The sequence below is a fragment of the Hemicordylus capensis genome, chromosome 5, assembly GCF_027244095.1.
Source record: "Hemicordylus capensis ecotype Gifberg chromosome 5, rHemCap1.1.pri, whole genome shotgun sequence".
In the NCBI taxonomy this organism is placed as follows: domain Eukaryota; kingdom Metazoa; phylum Chordata; class Lepidosauria; order Squamata; family Cordylidae; genus Hemicordylus; species Hemicordylus capensis.
Window position 1 is genome coordinate 137,713,465 of NC_069661.1, and position 23,637 is coordinate 137,737,101.

Below are 23,637 nucleotides of genomic sequence, written 5' to 3' on the forward strand. Positions count from 1 at the left end.
TGTCTATAAAGGGACATGCAACTTTTGTAACAGTAAGGCATCCAGATGTGGGCTGGGAATACTTTGCAATAAATATAATAGTTTGAGAAAATAAATGAACAGGTTGGATTGCTAGATTTTAAAGAGAACATTTAGAGTTGCTACAGAAGTTGGAAAAACTGTAGGAACTGAAACAACTGCCCAACTATTCCTATCCAGCTCCAGTGCAGTATCTCTCCAGTGGCTATTGCTGGTGCCTTATCTTGTTTTTCTTTTTAGATTGTGAGCACTTTGGGAAAAGGAAACCATCTTCTTCACATTATTCTCATTTTCTGTGTAAATTGCATTGGAAACCTTTTCTTTTGTTGAAAGTGAAATATAGTTATAATTAACTAAGGAGTAGAGATGTACATGGATCAGTTCTTGCAATGCGATTTGAGCTTGAATCAAATTGCAAGTACTCAAATCGATTCATTTGCTGGCCAATGCAGTTTGTTTTGATGAATCAGCTCAAAAAGTGATTCAACCATAGGGAACAATGGGAAAAATTTTAAACTTTGAAAATTCACCAAAAACCAGCCCTTTGCCCAATTCCTCTGAAATTTGGGTGGTAGCTTCCACCCATTGGGCACTACCACTCCCACCCACTAGTTTTGCCCTGGGGCTTTTTAAAAAAATACAAAACATTTCGGATTTGGATTTTGAAATTTCAAACAAAGAACAAAATTGGGGTGTTTCAGGCCAAAAACAAAACAGGAAAAAAACAAAACAGTGCACAACCTTAATTGTTTTCACACAAAGTGGCATTGTTTTGAAAATTACATGCTCATTAAAAAAAGTTAGTGTATTTTTACGGCAATTAACAAGAGTTCGAATGAGAATAAGGAGTTAATATCAAATAACTTATCTGTATGTGCCTACAAAGCAGCTACTTCTGAATACTGGCTGTCGTCTTGACTAAATTACTCAACAAAACTCCAACTGAAATTAAGTAGTTCTTTAGAATAACCCAAGTAGTACAGGCAAGCATTATACTTAGCACCGGTTTCATCATTAAAAAAAAAGGAAGAACTCGCTAAAGATGCATTTTTATTATTTATTTTTATTTGTTTATTTATATTTATGAATCACCTCCTTGTCTGAAGATGTCCAAAATGATGTACAATATCAAAACCTATAATCTAAAAACAAGAGCACAAAAGCAGCATAAATGTAGTGTATGTTTAAAAGAGAATAAAACATTTAAACATACAGCAGTATAGATAGATAGGCAAACTTTTCCGAACTTGATTCAGAATCAGTTCTCTGTATGAGTTTTTTTTATACAAAGAGTTATAGGATATGTTAATATTTGCCTTCTTCACCCTCAACATCTTATAACTTAAATACAACACAGGGCATTTATGCTATGTGGTAATTCATGAGCACAGTTCTGCATGCATAGGATGGGTGCCAGGAATATGAGAATTTCCTTGATATTTCCTTGACAGGGAAGAATGTATCTGGAAGAAAGGATTGTACCATTTTGTTTGTTCTCGGGGTTAATTTCACTAATTGTTCTAAAATAAATGCATTATTATTTTGACAAGGAATAAAAGTCAAGGATAAAGTTATTTGACTCAACATGTATCCTTCAGTTCAAAAGCTGCCCTGTGTTCTTTAATTGGAACCAGTTAGAAATATTGTAGTAATCATTTATTTCCTCTATGGCTCTTGAAAACAGTGTGGTTTTAAGAAACATTTCAGGCACAGCCACAGTAGCAGGCTCTCCTCATTTAAATTGGATTTTCAATCAATAAAGTGAAATAAAATAGTCTTCGTGTATACTGGAAACAGCCAGTCTCAACTTGCGGCAGATTATAATTGACACTAAGAAACTCCTGCACTTGTCAAATGGGGCAGTGTTTATTTTCCTTGTATTGAGGCTTGGCTGCCCTAAAGTATTTGCACTATGTCAGTTTTGAACTGTATTTTCTAATCAGCCAGCAGTGCAATTTTCACTGGCTTCTTGTCATAAAAAGCAATGCATGTGGTTTTCACAAAAACTTGAATGTCTTTTTTTTTTGTACAGCCACAGCCAATTAAACAGGAGTGCCAAACAGAATTCTCTCTCATTATTTTCATCTATGTGCAGAATGAATTTTGTTCTGGGTGGCAGTATCAAAGCAATGCGTGTTCACATGCATTCAGAGTGGGGCCTTCATGATTCAACCTGAGCGAGATCTAAAATTAACTGAGCGGACATTAAAAAATATGTGAGTGCACACACATGCGCATGCTTTAGAGGGAATAATCTTGTTGCCAAATCCTGTTTAAAAGTCCCACCTTGAGCAAGATTTAAGCTTTAATCCATTGAGATAATAGATAGATAATAACCGGCACATTTTGGGTAGGTATTTTACAGCCTCTTGGGGCTGCTTTGTAGTGCCATTTTGAAGACTACTACACTAGGATTCAAGCAATTAAGCTGTCGGATTAAAGAGGTGCCAACAGCAAGGCTGTTCCCCTGCCCTAGTAGGGAATGGCTAGAGAATGTTGTCGACATCAATTTTCAGGATCCAATGATATGAATACCAGATTGAGTGTTTTGTTCTCTATTCATCTCTAAGCATCATTGGCTGATGCATAGCCAACCGAAAAAGCTCCTCAATTGAATTTTTAGTGCACATCATCGGCACTGGACTGGCAGTCAAAAGAAACAAGAGTGGGGAATGAAGAATATCATCATATGGGGCAGCCCAAGGTCTTGAGGGGCCCCTGAAGCAGAATGCTCCTGACACTGCCACCTGGATCATGAGGGTTTTACATTTTGCTTGCATTCCCACCTGCCATACCACATGTATGCTGAGTGTCTGCCCCTCTGCCACCTTTGCCTTGCTCACAATCTCACTTCCCCACTGTGCAAGAGGGCACCCACCCATCACCACATCAATCTTTTCTGAGGAGGGGAGGACAGAGTAGGAAGAGACCACCAGTCATTTACTTATGTAGGGGAGACCAAAGGTTGAACTCAAAGATATCATGTGGTGGGCACTAAAACTGCCAGTGGCTTTTGTGACCCTAGAACAGAATTTGCTGCTCTTGTTTTTCAAAAATTAAAATTGAGCTCTCCATTTCATTGACATCTGAGTTATGATAATCATTAAAAACAAATGAATTAATAATTAAAATCTTTAAAAGATTTTAATGGTGTTTTAATGTAAACCTCCCTGAGCCTTTTGGAAGGGCGGTATAAAATCTTTAATAATAAATAAATAAAATAAAAGCAAAAACCTTTTGCACTTACTGAGCCAGGTCTTGGGTATGGAACTTTTCCTTCATACATGGACCAGTGGTATTCAGGACCTTCTTTATGAGCATATGGTCCATTAAAAGCTGCCCGAATACTAGCCATATGATAGACACATATAGCATAACCTCGGAATATGTTGCTAGCAAAGAAAAATCAAGAAAGACTGTAAAGCAAAGATTCCAGATGGGCAGTTGAATTAGTTCCAAAGATAAAATGTTACAAAATCAAATGGAAACCCTCATATGTATGTTGTACTTACCAAGCTTTCACTGCCAACTCATGTAAGTGTATGTGTGATCTTATTACGAATAAAACACATTACCACATTTGGACACCAAAGCATAAATATTAAATGATGACTCCCAGATAGTAGTCTGTCACAGACCTGTAGAGTAGGATGCCAGGCTCCTAGTTATGGTGACAAATTAATACAGCTTAGGGGTGAAATTTTGTTGTTTCTGGGTAGATAGTTGAAACCAACACAAAACAAATATAATTCTTTGGCTTAGCTTTGAGAAGTTCTTGGGAGTTTTTTTAAGTTACTTCAGTTGTGAAGCTTTAAGCAGATCTAAAAATGTTTCTTCTCTCACCATTCTTTATTTTATAGTAGATATGTGACATTTAATAGCAGCATTATCTTAAGGCAAGAGGAAGTATTCTACACACTATAGGAGCTGGATTAATGTATTAACTTCACTACGTGACAGCAACACAGCAATGCCTCCAAATGCCACACTTATAGGCAGAGAAAGCGAGAGTGGATCACATTCCACACAAGGAAAGAGAAGCCTTTGGCCACCTATCTCTTTCTGTAGCAGCTAATTTTCCAAGAGGCTGAGAGAAAGAGTAGGGAAATTAGCCACCTAGGTGATGAAGAACAGATGAGAAATGTGGATAGCAGTTGGTGTGTTTGTGTGTGTGTGTGAGAGAGAGAGCCATCCCCTTCAGCTCTCTTCACCTGTAGGAATGTTACTTTAATGATGTGTAGAGCATAATGTGCAACCTGTTCTAAGGCCTGGTCAGGTATTAGCTTTCACTCCTAAAGTAATGAGGAAACTGAGCTAGGCATGAACCCTCTATCCACTCCTTATCACATGCAGAAAGTAGTGTAGTCAGGAAGGTCCTATTTCTAGACAAACAAAGCAAAATGTAGTCAGAACTAGGCTTTACTGTGTTTGTCTAGAAACAGGACCTTCCTGACTCTGTGATCTATGCTCCTACTCTTCAGTTTAGAGATGGGGTTACAAAATCAGGGATTCAGCATACAATTTAAAAGAGTGCAACTCATTGCAAACATCTTCTATGCTGGTGAGCTGGTCTTGTGGTAGCAAGCATGACTTGTCCCCTTAGCTAAGCAGGGTCTGCCCTGGATGCATTTGAATGGGAGACCACATGTGAGCATCATAAGATATTCCCCTTAGGGGATGGGGCTGCTCTGGGAAGAGCATCTTGGTTCCAAGTTCCCTCTGTGGCATCTCCAAGATAAGGCTGAGAGAGATTCCTGCCTGCAACCTTGGAGAAGCCGCTGCCAGTCTGTGTGTCTAGTACTGAGCTAGATGGACCTATGGTCTGATTAACTATATGGCAGCTTCCTATGTTCCTAAGACTCAATATTGTCTGACCAGGACCTTCAACAGTGTGTGATGTTTCCAGATTTACTGTACAACCGTTACCTCAAGACATATATCTCATTCAGTTAGTCTGTTATATCATGATTGCTTACCTTGTAGTGTTAAAAAGTCCAAATATAACTGGGTTTTTGTTATCCCGAGTGTGAAGCAAAAATACATCCTCTGCAAAGTGGAAGCATGATTAGTCATAGATTAACCATTTCTGTTTCTGAAATGAGGTAACTTGTTGAGTGCTTAGGCAACAAGGAAATCTGTGCTTAGGCAACAAGGAAATCATGTTACATTCTTAACCCTCAACCTAAGTAATGGGGTAAATTCCTACCCCTGGCTGCAAAAATGTGTGTAAACAGTTAACCTTGCACTTCCAATATGCCCTCATTACCTGCACTTTGGTACACAATTGGCTAGTTCACATGATCAGTAAATGAACTTGGGTAGGAAATTTGTCCTACCCAAGTATGGGAGCTATGCACACTCCCATTTTATGAGCATGTGAGAGTAAAAAGCAAGAGGCAGGGCAAGTGATTGTGTGCAAGGGTCCTGATGAGTAGGGAAGTTCTATTCTACCCAGCAGCTGTACCTAGTCCTCCTACCCATAAGAACAGCCCTGCTGGATCAGGCTCAAGGCCCATCTAGTCCAGCATCCTGTTTCGCACAGTGGCCCACCAGATGCCGCTGGAAGCCACAGGCAGGAGTTGAGGGCATGCCCTCTCTCCTGCCATTACTCCCCTGCAACTGGTACTCAGAGGTACCCTGCCCTTGAGGCTGGAGGTGGCCCACAGCCCTCTGACTAGTAGCTATTGATAGACCTCTCCTCCATGAAGTCATCCAAACCCAGTGGGTGCCTCACACATGATCATTTCCCCCACCTCTTACCTTGATTTTTAAAATTATGGTAGGTTTCATGGTCTGGAAAAAGTTAAGGGGCATTTAATGCAACCAATGGAATGACTCAGAAGTGCTGTGAAGTCTTCAGAAGTGGCTCATGATGAGAGTTAATTGTGTAGTTTTACTACTTATCCTCTAGTAACCCTCTCAATGAAAGAGTCATAATGCTAGAAGGTGGCTGCTTCTCAGACACTGATATGCCAGAAAAATACCATCCCTAAACCACCATAAACTGTGGTCATGGAAATGTTTTCCCCCAAAGATCTGTCCTTAACAGGGCCTCTACCTTCCTATTATTTATTTATTTATTTATTGTTAAATTTGTATACTGCCTTTCATTAAAACAATCCCAAGGCAGTTCACATAAAAATTAAAAACAAGACTATAAAAATGACACAATTAAAATATTAAGCTAAAATATAAACACAAATCTGACTAAAAAGATTTAAAATACAAGCATAAGAACTGTACAAAATACAAAGAAGCAGCAGTACAGACAATAATATAAAAGCCTGGGTAAAAAGCCAAGATTTAACATGCTTTCTAAAAACTGTGATGGAGACCGAGGAACGAATAGCCACTAGGAGAGCATTCTTGCCAGCACCCAGAACAGAGCCTCCTCAAGATGACCTCGTCAAGCGGGCAGCAACCCTTGGAAGCAAGTGGTCCCACAGGTATCCCAGGCCCAAATCGTTAAGGGCTTTAAAGGTCAAAACCAGCACCTTGAATTGGACCTGGAAACAAACTGGTAGCCAGTGCAGCTCTTTCAAAATGGGAGTGATGTGCTCCCAGTGGGCAGCTCCAGGTAAAATTCCTAGCTGCCACATTTTGCACTAGCTGCAGTTTCCAAATATTCTTCAAGGGCAGCCCCATGTAGAGCCATTACAGTAGTCCAGCCATGATGTGACTAAGGTGTGGGTAACTGTGGCCAGATCTGCATTCTCGAGAAAGAGGCACAGCTGGTGCACTAGCTGCAGCCATGCAAAGGCACCCCTGGCCACCGCCTCCACCTGAGCTTCCAGAAGCAGAGCCGAGTCCAGTAATACCCCCAAGCTGTGTACTTGCTTCTTCAAGGGGAGTGCAACCCTATCCAGAACCGCCGTGGTCCCAGCCAAATAGAAGTGGACATCTACAGTATGCAATCTCCACTCCTATGAATGAATGGGATGGGACAAAGGAAAGCAGTGACCTGGGAAACACTATATTTACTTTGGAGGAAAAGGATGGGTGAGTCCTGAGTATCACTGTATCCTTGTTGAAAATAAATAGCTGTGGATACATCAGGGCCACCTGTTTTACAAAATATCTAATATGCTAATATACGAGATACAGCCTGCACCTTGGCAGTCCAAAATGTTATTAAAGACTGCTATATGCCATTTAAAAGTCAGGCCTATTCAGGTTAGCTTGGAGAGAGGTAAACTACATGCCAGTGGTGGTGCATTGCCTGCTGCCTGTTGGTATGCTGAGTCTGGAAGCAGCAGGAGCTTGGAGAGAAGCACAGTTGTCTTACAGCATGGCGAAGGGATGTTCCATGCTGTCTCTCGCTCCAAGCTCCATTGGTTTGTCTTCAGCTTCTGTGTTGGGAATGCTTAGAATCCCCACCCCACAGTCTCTGTGAAGGTCATCAGTCCCCGACTTGAACATGTCACAAGGGAGGGTGCAGGGAGGAGAATGACAAACTTAGATGAAACAGAGCTCTTTGAAGCTTCAAAGGACCCTTCTATTCTTGAGCTGTCTAGGTAAGGCTGACCTTGGGGGCAGGGTGGCCCTGCCCCCTCAACAGCTTAATTCTGAAGTGGATCCTGCCTGTTGGTCCAGAAGGAGGTGCTATCCTGATAATGCCCTCTAGAAGCTTGAGGAGAAAAGGATTGACAGCAGATGGACTTTGTAATTATGAACCAGGAGGCCCACCTGGTAGGGGAGAGGGTGAGATGGGGATGAGATCAATTCTTTGTGAAGATATTGCACATGGAGATACTAATCTGTTATCTATGCAACTCTATTGATACTAGTCATCATGATTCACAACTTTCTTACTACACAGTTACAATCATTCTGATCCTCAGTAAGTCCAACCTATCCTGGAGAACTCACCTAACTCATCAAAATGTGTGTCAATGCCATTCATCCCTGGCACAGAGCAGATCAGTCTGGTTTTGAGGAAGGTGGTCCATTTATTCACCAACATCCGTTGTCCACCCATATCATTCTGGAGAAAGGAAAGTAAACATGAACAAAGAAGTTCAAAAGAAAAATATATAGAAGCTATCTCCATGATCCACAGAAATCGGGATAAGGGGGCCCAGCCTGGTTTCTGTGGATCCTGAGAACCGCCGGGCTCGTGGGTGAGCCTGGTGGTTCCATGGTAGCTAGCCCGCCTAATTTCCCATTAACCTGGTCTTTTTGGTTGTGAGACGCCACAGCACATCTCCGCACCGCAGCAACTCACGAGGAGACTGGGAGGCTCACACAAGCCTCCCAGCCTCGGTGGCCTCCCCAGGATGCCCTGCGCACTTGCGAGGGGCATCCTGGGACTTCCGGGGGCCGGGCAGCCTCTGATTGAGCCAGTAGTCATGGCTCCCTGCTCGTCTGCAGGGAGAGTGGGCTAAGCCCACACTCCCCACAAAGCCCAGTAAGGCTCTACACACCTATCATGTGTAGAGCCTCATATATTGATTAAGAAGCTGATTAGGGTAACCGAAACAAAGAAGGCTCATTACAAAATTAATCTGATTTTCTAAAATAGTGCATAGTTCTAAAGTGTGTAAATCCAGTCAGCCCTGCTTTCCCAAGTTCTTACACTCAGAGGTTTCAAGCATGCCAATGCAGAAACAATTGGCTTGTGCTTCCTGTTCAGTTGACTTATCCTTCATATCTGAAGGACTATCATATCTTCCTGATGCAGGGAGTCTGCATCTTCATGGTAGGAGAGGAAGATGTGAAAGTTTGTCTTTGGACATGGCAGAGAAGTATAATGAACAGAAGGCACATGTTAAATTGCATGTCGGGGGCAACAGTCATGCGTGTCCTGCTTAACATTACATCCAAACTAGATCTATTCCTCAAAAGCTCTTCCCAAACCCCAGCAAAATATAGACAATATCATATGTCTGTTCGAATACAAATTATAATCACGATGTGGAGGCCACTGAGAACTGTCTCCATGTGACAACTAGGGGTGTGCATGGAACCGCCTACTGCGGTCCGGCACTGGGGTGGAGGGGTACCTTTAAGGGCGACGGGAGGGTTTACTTACCCCTCCTGCCGCTTTTCCGCTTGCCGCCATAATCCTAAGTGTAATTGGGGCAGCAGGATACCTCCCTGCCTCCCCTTCCTCGATGTTGCTGGGAAAACTCCCAGCAGTCCTTTGCACGCGCAAAGGACTGCTGGGAGTTTTCCCAGCAACATCGAGGAAGGGGCAGCAGGGAGGTATCCTGCCGCCCCAATTACACTTAGGATTACGGCAGCAAGCGGAAAAGCGGCGAGAGGGGTAAGTAAACCCTCCCGCCGCCCTTAAAGGTACCCCCCCCACCCAAACCGGACCGCCCAGGTCCAGACCGGTCCGGATTGGTCCGGAGGCTATTTCAATGGCCTCCGGACCAGTCCGGGCGCATCCCTAGTGGCAACTCCTGCACACATCTGCTATAATGTGCAAAATATCTTGGCTCATGCATCACCATAATTGCATAGAGAGTTTCCTTGCAATCAGCAAGAATGTTAGTGGTGTCATGGAGATTCTCCATCTGATAAAAGTGATCGGCATGACAAGAGTTCTACACATTATTATGATCATTGTAATCAATGGTCCCTGCACAAAAGCTTTGCAAGGGTTGATTGTAACGTTTCCTAATTCCTGATGTTCAGTCCAAACGTCCTTTTCCTTTCCAGGGCTGAGCATTGAAATAAGCATTTCTGCAAGTTTTCAACGGAAGATGGTTATGGGTGGTGCTAACTGATTGCCCGCTATGATGTCACCAAGAACCTTTTAAACGCCCCCCCCCATTTTTAAGAAACCACACTTATTTAATTAAGAAGGTGACATATGAATAAGTACATGCAGCGCTTAAGAGTTCTATTTTTTCTAAAGAGTTGAACAGCCTGCCTGAAACATTGTTAGCTGCTAATGGACCCAGACTGAAAGGGAGGGGGAGGTTATAACAAATGGGAAACGATGCAATATTAATGACTGAAGCAGAGTTCAATTTGCTCCATCAGTCATAAAATTGTGAAGTTAGAGCAAGCTGGGCACACTATGGCTGAGTTCAGACATACAGGATAACCACAGTACTTACAGTAGGCTGGTTCACATGTGCACTTTAACCGCAATTAAAGCTGCCAGAGGTTGTAACTGTAGCATGCCCAAACACACAAAACCATGGTCTAAAGTTAACTCCTGTTTGCCCCACCAAACTCCAATTGGACCTCGAGGTTTTCTCTAAGCTTCACTGCCAACAACCATGGTTTTGCCGCCGAAGAGGTACTCCCAAATGCAGACTTGGCCACAACTGCGCTTAAGCACTCATTTCCAAATCCCAGTCATAGAGGCACACCCGCCCAAGTATGTGGCTGTTCCATGCTTTTCGCACTGGCAACTGCTCGGAGAATCAGCCATGCCCCTCCTGTCAGCCATGCAGCTATGGAGTAGCCAGGCAACCAGAGATGGGTGTCATAAGCACAAACATTCCAAATGTCGGCACAAGCAAGGCACCCCCTCATGGTACCAGGAAGGCAGACCCAAGCAGGGAAGCTGGAGCATACAATTTCTATTTTTCACAGAGAATGGCTGTGGAGTGGGACCCAGCCCCTTTCCTCGAGTGGGAATATTTGCTCCCATAGTTGTCCTCATGGGAAGAACTGACTGTGGGACATAAATACAAAATGTACGAGATGGTACTTATTGCATGCTGCAACACTAGGCGCACGGACTGCTCTCTCACGAGAGTGGCAGACTAAGGGGAGTGAGCGAGGATACTCTATGCAGGAAAGCTGCAGGGATGGGCACTTGGGCAAATGTTGTCCTGGTCTTGGCAGCACTCTGCACCCTGCCAACCCACCCGCCAATGTGGAGATGTGCACCCCAACCCGTGGCCTCCATGGGTGATGCAGCCACCCTAGGGAAGCAGGAAACAGGGGCTCTCTACTCCTGGTAATCACCATGCCTGGAGATCTACCTACACTGCAATGCCAGTCCTAGTCCAGGAATTTTGAATGGCTTGAATTTTGAATGGTTCTGCAACCCATTCTCCATGCAAATGTTTTGTGTGGGGTGCTATGGGCAGGGTTTGAAAGGCTGCCCCCCCGGAAGGGGCCAAGTTCTTTTCACAGAAAGGTTGGGGAAGGGCCCCCCAGACCCTCCCCCTTTTAGGGGTTCATGCCCCCAGAAGCTTGCTCATGATCAAGGCCAGTCACTGAGGACAGGCTTGGGTCAACTGAGATCCTTCTTCAGGGATCCAGCCACCCAACCCAAGGCTCAGTGGCTGGGTCATGAGTGATAGGCCACGAAGACACCCCCAGTCAGCTCATGAGATGGACCATCAGAGTGGAAGGGTGAGAAGAGTATGGAAAACAGTAGAACTGATTCAAGAGGGCAATCAATTCCCTTCTCCATCTAACACCTCCCTTACAAGAGCGCCAGGCTATATGTACTCTGAATAGCAAGGTAGGCAACTGGAACACAAGTGGAGAGGAACTCAACTCAAATTTGACAGGACACAGCATAGAGCCCATTTGAAAGTATATGTGGAAGCAGAGCATGCAGTGAAAAAACAATTCCGGTCTGTACATTGCTTCTGTAGGTTCCCAGGACAACCAGTTGTCCTGGGTTGTGAGGAGTTTGATTCAGGCTCTTTCCATTCAAACCAGGCCCTGGAGACTATGTTCTGCTATAATGCTTTGAATGTGTTTTTTGCAGACAAAATCTTTTTTATTCGGGCTGACTTGGACTCCACTGTTTTTGCAGAATATTGAGGTGGTGTCTTAAATATACTCCCTCTTGCAGATTGGATCAGTTTCAATCTGTGATGCAGATTGAAGTGGTGCAGCCTACCACTTGCTCTTTGGATCCTTGCCTGACTTGGCTGCTTCTATCTAGCAGGGAAAATTGTTGGAGGTGGCCTAGTTAATATCTCATTGCTGAGAGAGGGTATGATGCCTCCTTGTTTGAAGGAGGCAATGCTTAAACCACTTCTTAGGAAGCCTTCCCTAGATCCCTCAGTGATGGATAGTTATAGGCTGGTCTCCAAGCTCCCATGGTTGAGAGTGATGGCTAACCAGCTTCAGGCAGTTTTGGAGGAAACCAGTTATTTAAACCCATTTCAAACTGGCTTTATAACTGACTATGGGTTTGAGATGGCCTTGATTGGCCTGATGGATGACCTTTACCAGGGACAGAGGGAGTGTGACTCTGTTGGTTCTTTTGGACGAGTGGCGTTTGAGACCATGGTATCTTTCTGGATCGCCTGGGGGAGTTGGGGATAGGAGCGACTGCTTTGCAGTGGTTCCACTCCTATCTCTCAGGCAAATTCCAGATGGTGGAGCTTGGTGACGGCTGCTCCCCCAAATGGGAGCTATTATATGGACTCCATCCTCTCACCAATGCTTTTTAACATTTAAATGAAACTGCTGAGTCATCAGGAGCTTTGGTGCAGGGGTTATCAGTATGCTGATGACACCCAAATTGATTTCTCCTTATCATGATCACCACCACTCCTCCTCCTCCTCCTCCTCCTCCTCCTCCTCATCATCATCATCATCAGGAAATGGCATTCATTCTCTAAATACCTGCCTGCAGACAGTAATGGGCTGGATGAGGGACAATAAATTGAAGCTGAATCCAAGCAAGATGGAGATGCTCATTGTGGGGATCAGAATGAATGGTGCTTGATGGATGTGCTGTATCCGTTCCTTGAAGAGAACGATCTCAAAACAGTGGTGCGTCAGCTGGTAACCTCCAGGCATGACTATTGCAATGAGCTCTATGTGCCATTGTACATAGCCATTGTACATAGCCACCATTGTACATAGCTAGGAAACTTCAGTTAGTTCAAAGTCTCTGGGGTAACCCAGAGAGACCACATTATGCTTCTTCTCAAACAGTTGCATTGGCCACTAATATGTTTCTGGACAAAATACAAAGTGCTGGTGGCTTAGGTCTGGGTTACCTTAGAGAGTGCCTTCTTCTGTGTGATCCCTATCGCACACTGAAGTCATCCAGAGAGGTCCATCTCAAGTGGCAACTCGGAACCAGGCCTTCTCTTTAGCTGCTCTAGGCCTGTGGAATGTGCTTCCGGCAGATATCTGTAGTTTGGGCTCATTGTTGGCCTTCAAGAGAGCCCTAAAGGCTGACTTGTTTGGCCTGGCCTTCCAAGGTTTTTAAATTGTTCTTAAGTATTTTTAAATGGTTTTTAATGGCTTTGAACTGTTTTAAAGTTGTTTTTACATTGTTTTAAGCAGTTTGTTTTAAATGGTGTTTGTTTTTGGTTTTTATTTGTTGTGCACAACCCAGAGCTCTTGGATGGGCAGTATAGAAATGTAATAACAAGCAAGCAAACAAATAAATAAAATAAAGTGAGCAAGGATGGTTTCTGGCTTGCAGCCATGGGGAGTGCTATCCCACATTCCACACATTCCTAGTTTTGGGGAATGTGGACAAGCTGCTGCAATACCTATACCCCCTGCCTGCCCGTATGTCCATGTGCACACATATACCCTTGCCAGCACCCCAGAACAGCCAGCCCACTCTCTGGCGGTGTCCGGAGAATGGGGGTTCACCTCTCCCATCCATACCTGTGCCTGCAGATCTGCATATGGACCAGAAATCAGTGTTACGCCCAACTGCTGACTGAGCTATAACCATGGTTTCACACCCATTTCCAAACCCCAATCCTAGAGGAGGCAGTGCAGACCCGCCAAAGACGTGGCTGCTCCATGCTTTCAGCACTTCTTGCTGGCAGCCTCTCAGAAAACCAGCCACACTAGCTGTAGCTGTGCAGCTATGGAGTTGCCAGGCTATAGAGACTGCCCAAACCTGGACTGGCTAGCCTGTCAAACTGCACAGCTGCTCGGGGGCACCTCCGATTCCCACTCTGTCCCTTGTTCCCCCCACAAGTGGTAGGGTGAGGGCACAGTATGACAGGATGGGCACTCAGTCCTTTGCTTCCTGATAAGCACAAACGCTCCAAGTAGCAGCACAAGCAAGGCAGGGCTATATTTCCTCTGTGATGAGGGGGGCTACCTAAGCCCACGTGGACAGTGTCCGCTCACAAGCGTGTCAGGCCATGGGTGCTCCAAATAGAGTGATGTTGCTGTGTGTTGGGAAGTGGTGGGCAGGGGTATCCCGGAGACTGCTTTCCTGATCCTGGGGACAGTGGCCAAGGTGCCTCAGAAAGAAAGCCCCCACCTGATCATCCACACCTGTGCACAGATACACCCTCACCTGTGGCCTGTGACATCAACCCAGATGCCTCGGGGTCAGGGGAGCAGAGGAAAGTGTCCCCACCCATGATTCCCCACACCCGCTTATCTGCATACACCACACAGATGGAGTGGAACCAGGATTTTAAAATTTGTGTTGATGTGGCCCACTCTTGGCCCACTCCAGAGCTATACACATGACCAGGCCAGAATATCCATGGGGTGCCAGGATATTCTTTCGGGTGAACATAGGAACATAGGAAGCTGCCATACACTGAGTCAGACCACTGGTCCATCCAGATCAGTATTGTCTACATATACTGACAGCAGCTTCTTCAAGGTTACACTTAAAGGCAAGAATCTCTCTCAGACCTATCTTGGAGATGCCAGGGAGGGAACTTGGAACCTTCTGCATGCAAGCATGCAGGTGCTTTCCCCAGAGCGGCTTCATCCCCTAATGGGAATATATCACACATGTAATTTCTCATTCATCTGCAATCAGGGCAGATCCTGCTTAGCAAAAGAGACAAGTCATGCTTGCTACCTGTTCTCCTGCGTGCAAGGCTTAAGAGGGATTTGGGAAAGGGAGGCAGTAAGGGTTCTTTTCTATTTTTTAATAAAGAGAGTTGGGGGGCCCTACTAAAGCAGGGCCTCCTTGAAGTCCCTGGTGGTTAAATGGGCTGGCTATTCTCGTGAGCTCACCATAAGCAGGTGGGGATTTGCCCTCTTATGGGCAAGACCAGTCTACATCCCCAGTAGACTGGCCTTCTCATGAGACTGCCAGCCCACTCAGTAGCAAGCTGCTGGATGCAAGGAATTAACTTGAGTCTGGATGGGCTGCTTTGGTGGGGGACACCCCTCACAACATCTTCCCAAGTTATGGTGGGACAGATCTCCCAGCATCCTTTGCCCTCCTCCATCTGCATATCCTATTCTAGTGAATGTGGGGTTCCCCCTCCCCTCCTGCACTGAAAGCGGGATTCCACCCCCCCAGTTCCCCACAATTCAAGTTTATGTGGTGCTTTCAGTGTGGGTGTCTACTTTGGGGGGGCATTGCCATGGCTGGCAGAAGCAGTGCTGGCATTGCAGGGTGTTTAAATAGCTTTCTATGCCCTTCCTCTACTGAGGGCAGGTGGGGCGCTCTGAAAATGCACAATCACACTCGACATGCCCATTTCAGATCGTAGCCACCCTGGTGATACTTTGCAACCCTGGTGATGCTTTGCCCACAGTCTGGCCACAGAGCTGGGAGGCCAAGTGGCTGGGAGGCCAAGTGGCAGGATTGGGCTGGGAGGCCAAGTGGCAGGAAGGGGCTCCTCTCTCCTGAAACTCCAGTTTGGCTGGTTGTGGTTTGTTGGTGGTTTGCAGCATGAATTGGAATTAGGAATTGTAACCCAAGCCGCAATTAACTGCAGTTATTCTGTATGTCTGAACTCAGCCATTGTGGATGAGGGACTCACTGACAGTTTTACTCTATAAGAGATCACTCTAAGCCAGGGGTTCCCAACCTGTGGTACTCCAGATGTTGCTGAACTGTAACCTCCATCCTCCCCAAGCACAATAAATTGTAGCTGGCAATGATGGCAGTTGGTGTTCAACAACATCTGGAGTACCACAGGTTGGGAACCCCTGCTCTAAGCTATATGAAGAAGCTCTAATGTACAGGTGCTGCAGACGTGATGACACTTGTTCAGTTCCCTCCTGCAGGAAGCCCTCTGTATCACCTGAAAATATGGGTCCTCAGGGTTGCTCAGTCATCAGGGACATATTTTCAGGTGACAGAGGACTTCCAGGAGAAGCGTAGGTTGGCAAAATCCCACCTCTTGCACAAGCGGTGCTGCATTACTCTGGAATTCATTTTCAGCATTGGAGCTTTGTTAGGATGTTGGTCAGTGCATCCTGCAATGTAATCACACTGCATGCAGTGCCATGGGGCTCTATACTGGGAAGGAATAGCACCCTAAAGGCATAAGCCTAGGAATATCTCCCACTGAGTTCAATGAGACTTTTTTCTGGGGAGAAATGCATAGGATGAAGCTTTTAAGTCTGCAATCCTATGCACATTCACAGTTGGGACAGGACCATTTAAACTCAGCAGCACTTCTGTTTGAGTAAGCATGCACAGAAGGAGGAGATAAAGCTGCTATCCTAAGCTATCCTCTTTCGAAGCAATTTCCATTGAAATAAATTGGAATTCCTTCTGAGAAAATATGATTTAGATTGGGCAAAAAAATCTTCAAACCAAGCAAAGCTTTTTGGTTCCTCCCATCAGGCTTAGCACCGAGATTTTGTGAATTTATTTTCCCCCAACAGAGGCTCAGAGTGAAATTCAGGAACACACATATTTCCGATAAGGACCAGACCAAATGCAGTCAATTCATTCAAGTGGATATTTTCTTTCCATAGCTTCTTCTCTATTCCTTTTATGTTTTCTGTCATGTTTTATTTTATGCCACTCAATGCAGAATGTGCTTTACAATTCATATCTGAGCTATGCCAGAACCACAGTTAGGTGGGTGGCCAGCTGTATTCCACCATGTCAGTACATGTGTGATTCTTTAATACGGAGCCTGCGGTAAAAGTCAAGACATAGATGGGGATTTTAAAAAGCTTTCCTAAATGTAAAGGATCTAAAGCTGCCGGGTACAGGATTTATAAAAAGGACCACAGAGTAAGCAATGGGGTTATGGTATAGTAATAGAGAGATTCTTACTGCACACATTCTTCCCACTCTGGAGTAGATAGCATGAGCTCCTGTCTCTGCCTCCAATGCTTTCTCAGTAAAGAAGTAGTACACCTTGTTATCCTCTCGGTCTTCATTGTCAGGAATAATATAGGAACTAATAAATTTAGGTTCTATAAGAGACAAAAAACCCCAAAACCAAACCAAACAAACAAAAACAAAAACACCCCAAAACAAAAACAGAAGCAGAGAGCAAATTTATTAACAACTCTAATGATAAGCACCAAACAACACAGGCCTGGTTCACACAACTGTTCAAATCTAGGTTTAATGTAGATTACTGAGATTAGCATGATTGTGTAAATCCATGCTATGGTGGAATCTCACATTCATCTTGGCCATAAACCACCTTGACTTGGGTTCACACAACCATGGCAATGCCGGTAATCCAATATTAAACCTAGATTCAACCTATTGTGTGAACCAGATCACAAAATCAGATCACTCACATTTCAGCTCAGAAACAATGCAATGGCCTAAGGCAGAAATGGGCACTATATAGCTTGTGGCCCATAGGCCACTTCTCTGGATCTTTTTGAAATCCTATTAATCCTATTAGCTTTTAATTTTGGTTTCTAATTCACATGGTTGCAAAGTGATGCTTACACTCCAGAAGCACTAGAGGAAAGTGGGACAAACAAAAGGAAGCACAAGTCAACTTTGGTGCTGATTTTTCAAGGGATTACTCCTATGTGTGGAGTAACAATTTTATTATAAGAATGTAAATAATGTGCATCAGCACATTGTACAGTGGGTATAGAAAAGAATCACCCCCTTTGATAGACCTTAAATTCTGGTTCCCTTACATCCTGAAATGAAAACACAAAGAAAATTCCCTTCACCAGCTGTACTTATCCAATGCAACCTATAACATCCAACTGAAAAACATCACAATTACAGTCCAGAAAAAGTGTCAGAAACATAAAACAAGAATTACTGAGATTGAAAAAGGATCACCCCCCCAGTGTCAATATTCTGTTGAACCACCTTTTGCTTTAATAACAGCCTTGAGTCTGTTGGGATACTTCTCTATCAACCTTGCACATCTAGACGGAGCAATATTTGCCCACTCCTCCATACAGAACTGTTCAAGTTCAGTCACATTGGATGGTAGGTGTTGGTGGACTGCTATCTTCAAATCTCCCCACAGATTTTCTATGGGATTTAGGTCTGGGCTCTGACTGGGCCACATGAGGACGTACACTTTTTTCTCCTTCAGCCACTGTGTGGTCAATTTTGCTGTGTGCTTCGGATCGTTGTCATGTTGAAAGGTGAATCTTCTGCCCATCCTCAACTGTCTGGCAGAGGGTAGCAGGTTTTCTTTCAGAATCTGACGGTATTTTGCCCCATCCATTTTTCCTTCTACCCTAACGAGAGCCCCAGTCCCTGAGGCAGAGAAACACCCCCACAACAGGATGCTGCCACCTCCATGCTTCACTGTAGGTATGGTGTGTTGTGGATGGTGAGCTGCGTTGGATTTACGCCAGGTGTACTGTTTGGTGTTGAGGCCAAATAGTTCAATCTTGGTCTCATCTGACCATAAGACCTTTTTCCATTTGGCATCAGAATCTTCAAGGTGCCTTCTGGCAAAGCTCAAACGAGCTTTAATGTGGCCTTTCTTGAGAAGTGGCTTTCTCCTTGCGACCCTCCCGAACAAGCCACATCTGTGGAGCGCTCGTGAAATTGTTGTCACATGCACAGAACAACCACTCTTTGCCATGAAGTCCTTTAACTCCTTCAGAGTGGCCATTGGCCTCTTGGTAACCTCTCTTACCAGTTTCCTCCTTGCTCTTCCATCCAGTTTGGAGGGCCGACCGGATCCAAGTGTCATATCCCCTAGCTCTGACAGCGAGGAAGAAAGGGAAGCTGTCGGCATTCCAGCCGAGTCTGGAATGTCTGAAGGGCAGAGCCCGACTGCAGTGGAATTAGCTGACAGTTCAGAACAGACTCAACAGCCTGAACCAGCAGAAAATGTCAGCGACCAATCGGGGGATGATTTAGGCATTGGAGCTCCACCAACGCCACGGCAACGCAGGTGTTTCAAACGCAGGTCACAATTGGAGGCGGTGCGGAGGAGCAAGCGCCTGTTATCGAAGGCTGACAAGCCGTAAATCCTGACACCTGGGAGCTTTCGACTGGCTCCATAAATTGGAGCCTCTGACTCCCACTCATTGCTGAGTTTCAACAATTGTCATTCACCCACAGCAAGCAGCCGAGCCGTGTACTTCGCTGGCCTTGGGCCAGACCTTGACACCAGGGAGGATAGCAGTCCACCAACACCTACCATCCAATGTGACCGAACTTGAACAGTTCTGTATGGAGGAGTGGGCAAATATTGCTCCGTCTAGATGTGCAAGGTTGATAGAGAAGTATCCCAACAGACTCAAGGCTGTTATTAAAGCAAAAGGTGGTTCAACAGAATATTGACATTGGGGGGGTGATCCTTTTTCAATCTCAGTAATTCTTGTTTTTTGTTTCTGACACTTTTTCTGGACTGTAATTGTGATGTTTTTCAGTTGGATGTTATTGGTTGCATTGGATAAGTACAGCTGGTGAAGGGAATTTTCTTTGTGTTTTCATTTCAGGATGTAAGGGAACCAGAATTTAAGGTCTATCAAAGGGGGTGATTCTTTTCTATACCCACTGTATATGGCATAAAGATGCATAGGTACATGCAGTTCACAACAGTTTGCTATGTGGGCCTCAGTGGTGAACAGGTAAGCCCACAATGAGATTTCATATGCTTTTGGAAGTGGCTACAAGACACAAGAATGGGCACGGCTGTAGCCTTGTGCTGGGGGACGGGCTCTTTGTCCCACCCCCAAGTACAGGCTCAAGGAGAGACCTGATTGGTTGGGGTTAGGAAGGGAGTGGGGACCGCGTGCTGTTTGCACAGCTCCTTCACTTCCCCTTCCTCTTTGGGCTCCAGTCGGCTTGGAGGAAGGAGCTTGCTTGTCAGTCTCCTCCTCTCTGCCATGTGGCCGCTCTGAGCCGTTCACTGGCAGAATCGGCCAGGTAGCAGCCTCCGCGTGTGGGTTGCGGGGACACGCAGGTCCCCGTTGGAGTCTAAGGAGGCTGCCGTGGAGTAGCGGTGGGCCAGGCCAGCTCCGACAGAGCACTTGGCTCTCGGAGCCATTGGCCCGGCAGGATCAACTGGGTAGAGGCTCTGTAGCGACTGCAGCTTAGCAGTGGCAGACTGGGCTGGCCCTGCGGGGGACACGTGACTCTCAGAGCTGTCAGAATCGGCAGGATCAACCAGGTAGCAGCCCTGGCAGTGGGGCGGCAGGTTGGCAGCTCCCCACTGGAGTCTGTGGAGGCACTCTGAGCTACGTGGTGCTTGGAGCCACCAGCATAATCCCCCTCAGCAGCAAAACAGCCAAAGAGCGTTGCAGCGCTGCCGCTGAGGGCCTGTGGAGGAATACTACGGCTGGAGTGGGCCATCGGGTCCCTCCGTGGTTTGTAGACGTGGGCAGACTGCTTCAGGCCTGAGGCTGACTGGCTGGGTTGGGGTGGCTGGTGGCGGCCAATAGACCGATTCTTAATAAGCAATTGTGGTTGAGGATAGGCCTTGCTTATAAGGGGCCTGAGTGTTGCATTGTGGGGAATAGGCCCTGCTGTTAAGGGGCTGGGTGGTGTGTGTTGAACCCCTTCCCCATGGCTGTGGCCTGGCCTTCCAATCCCACCCACTCACATTCCCTCTGCTAAGCGGGGTTTGCCATGGTTTGCATTTGAGTGGGAGGCTGCATATGAGCAGTGTTCGCTCCATATAGGGGCCCACCTGGGATCTCTGGGGGTGCCAGGTTAGGGCTTCTGGGGGGGTGAGCATGAAGGGCCCCCCTTTTTGCTAAGCATGCTTTGCCAGGGTTTCATTTGAATGGGTGGCTGCATGTGGGCAGCGTTCTATGGGAGGAGAGCTGGTTTTTTGGTAGCAAGAATGGATTGTCCCCTTTGCTAAGCAGAGTCTGCTTTGGTTTTACAGTTCATTTGGAACCGCCTGGGACCTCTGTGGAGCCTGGTTTAGTGGGCGGGCTTGCTTGGGGTTCAAGGCTGGGGGTAGTCGCCTTTATTGAGCAGGGGCTGGCCCTGGTTTTATTTTTTTCCGATTGGAGGCCCGGGTTTGGGTCTGCTTTGGTTTTATTAGCTTCCACTGAATCATGCCCCCCAAGAAGGAGCAAGGTAGAAGTAGGGGGCACCCAGTAAAGCCACCTAGGAGACTGCCTCAGCAGTCTTCATCATCTGAGGACAAGGGAGACCTGGGTGGAATAAGGGCCCTAATATGCAGAATGGAGGCCATAGAGCGGGCCCAGAAGGCTCCATCCCCCCAAAAGGCATGGGCCCGTCAGGTCTCCCCCACAAGCACAGAAAAAGAACCAGGGGGCAGTTGGGTCAGAGTTATTAAAATCTTTGTCCAATAGGTTGGCTGCAGTGGAGAAAGGGGTAGTCGCCTCAGCATTGGATTTGCTGGGCCTTGGTCCACAGCCTGCCAAGGTCCACAGCCTGCTGCTGGCTTTTCTGAGTCCAGCTGAACCCATCGCAAGTGAGGATGACTCTGGGGCCCTGAAGGATGGTGAGGGGCCCTGGCCCATGTGCCCTTGGCTATGTCCCCCCTTTGGAGGCTAGGGCTGCACCCCCTGTTGTGCATGGGCAACTGGGGGTCAGTGTGCTGGGGATGGGCTCCTTGGAGGGACTGCTGACAGCCCCTGGGGCAGTAGAGCGGGTTTGGAAGGGGGTGGCACCATCACAGGGTGCGGGGATGGCTTCGAGGGCAGGAGGCCACTATCCCATGGGGTGGTTTCATCCGCCCAGCACTCTCCCTATGGGGCCATGGGCCTTCCTCTGGGAGACCACCTTTTACCGGCCATGAAAGAAAATGGCTTTAAGGGCAAATATGTAGACATATTTGGCCTGTTGTTCAGAAATGCGGAGGTGAAGGGGGAGGCAGAGGGGGAGATGAATAAGGAGTAGGAGGTGGCCAAGTGGAAGCCAGTTGAGCATACATGGAACAACTGGCTTTCCGGGTTTAGCATTTACATGGGCATCATACTGCGTGCACAGCCTGAGATGTGGGCGGCCTTAGTCAAGTATATGCATATTATCCATCGGGCCATCATGGATTTTGCTGGGCTGGCATGGGCACGATATGATGAGAATTTTAGGAAGCGGGCTGCCCTAGACCACACCGTCCCATGTGATGCTCTGCACCAGGAATTGTGTCTGGTCATTTATGTCCTCCATGTGCCCGGTCCAGGGGAAAAGGGCAGACAGCAGCCACCTGCTGTCCAAGGCATCCGTCCCCATGCATGCCCCGGGTGCCAGCCAGCAGTGTAAATTTCGCCATGCCTGCGGTTTGTGCAGGGCCAAACATCCCAGCCTCCTGTGGTAGGGCACAGGGCTGGATCCCAGGGTTTAAGGGTCATCCAGCCAACCAGAAGAGAGGCAGCTCCCCCGGACCAGCAACTGGAAAGGGGGCCCAGCCAAATTAAGTTAGAAGTCTTAACACAGCTTTTGGTGGATTACCCAGACCGCTGAGCTGCTGCATACTTGGTGGAGGATTTTCATGACGGTTTTAGGATCCCCTTACCCTCTAGACAAGGGGCTGTTGAGGCCAGCAATTTGCGTTCGGTAAAGGGCATGGACAAGGTAGTGCTGGGGAAGATTGGGAAGGAGGTAGCAGCTGGGAGGGTTCTGGGCCCTTTTGACAGCTCTCCACTCCCTAACTTGTGGGTCTCTCCTTTGGGTATTGTCTCCACCTGGTGAGTTTTACCTGATCCATCACCTGTCCTACCCTAAGGGGTCATTGGTTAACGATGGGAATCCTGGCCAACTGTGTTCAGTACATACCTCCTTTGACAAGGCAATTAGGATGGTCAGGGCCTGTGGCCCTGGGGCCTTGCTGGCGAAGTGCGACATTGAGTCAGCCTTTCGCCTTCTGCTTGTTCACCCTTTGGACTTTGAGTTACTTGGTTTTACTTTTGCTAGTAAGTATTATTTTGAGAAGGTGCTCCCTACGGGCTGCTCCATATCATGCACTGTCTTCGAGGCCTTTAGCACATTCCTCGAGCACATTCCTCGAGGACAGGCTTTGTGTCCACGGCGTGTGGATGACTTTCTTTTTTCCGGGCTGGGGGCTTCTAGAGTCTCTCACCGCCTACTGGGCAGTTTCACTGGGCTGTGTGATGAGCTGGGGGTTCCCCTGGCTAAAGGGAAGATGGAAGGGCCCACCACGAGGCTGTCTTTCCTAGGCATTGAACTAGACACTGTGATGGGGTTCAGTTGCCTTCCTGAGGACAAACTGCGTATACGTAGGGTTATGCTTGACTTGTTGCAGTCAGCAAGGAAGGCCACTCTTAGGGATCTGCAGGTAGTGATTGGCCACCTCAATTTTGCATGCAGGGTGATTGCTCCCGGGCAGGCCTTCCTGAGATGCCTTTGCGATGCGGTCACTGGGGTTCAGCGGCTGTACCACAAGGTGCGGGTCACCGAAGGTATGTGGGCTGACCTCGCAGTGTGGGTGTTATTCCTCTTGAATTTTAATGAGGTTTTGTTCTGGCTCACTGAGCAGCTCTTAAAGGCCGAACGTCAGGTACACTCCAACAATGATGGTGGGCTTGGCTTTAGGGTTTACTTCAGAGTGAGGTGGTGTGCAGCATGTTGGCCTGCCCCTTGGGTGGCAGGGGTCACCAGGGATC

General features: G+C 46.6%; 1 protein-coding gene across 3 annotated transcripts in view; it reads right to left on the reverse strand.

Annotated features, from left to right (window-relative positions):
* Positions 1–23,637, reverse strand: part of SEMA3E (semaphorin 3E) — a 287,593-nt gene that overhangs the window by 28,568 nt on the left and 235,388 nt on the right. For all 3 annotated transcript variants that reach the window (XM_053257996.1, XM_053257995.1, XM_053257997.1), the window contains 4 exons: positions 16,919–17,061; positions 7,888–8,002; positions 4,995–5,064; positions 3,266–3,410 (listed from right to left, as the gene is read on the reverse strand). In XM_053257996.1, coding sequence (XP_053113971.1) covers positions 3,266–3,410; positions 4,995–5,064; positions 7,888–8,002; positions 16,919–17,061 — 473 coding nt within the window. The remainder of the gene's footprint in view (positions 1–3,265; positions 3,411–4,994; positions 5,065–7,887; positions 8,003–16,918; positions 17,062–23,637) is intronic.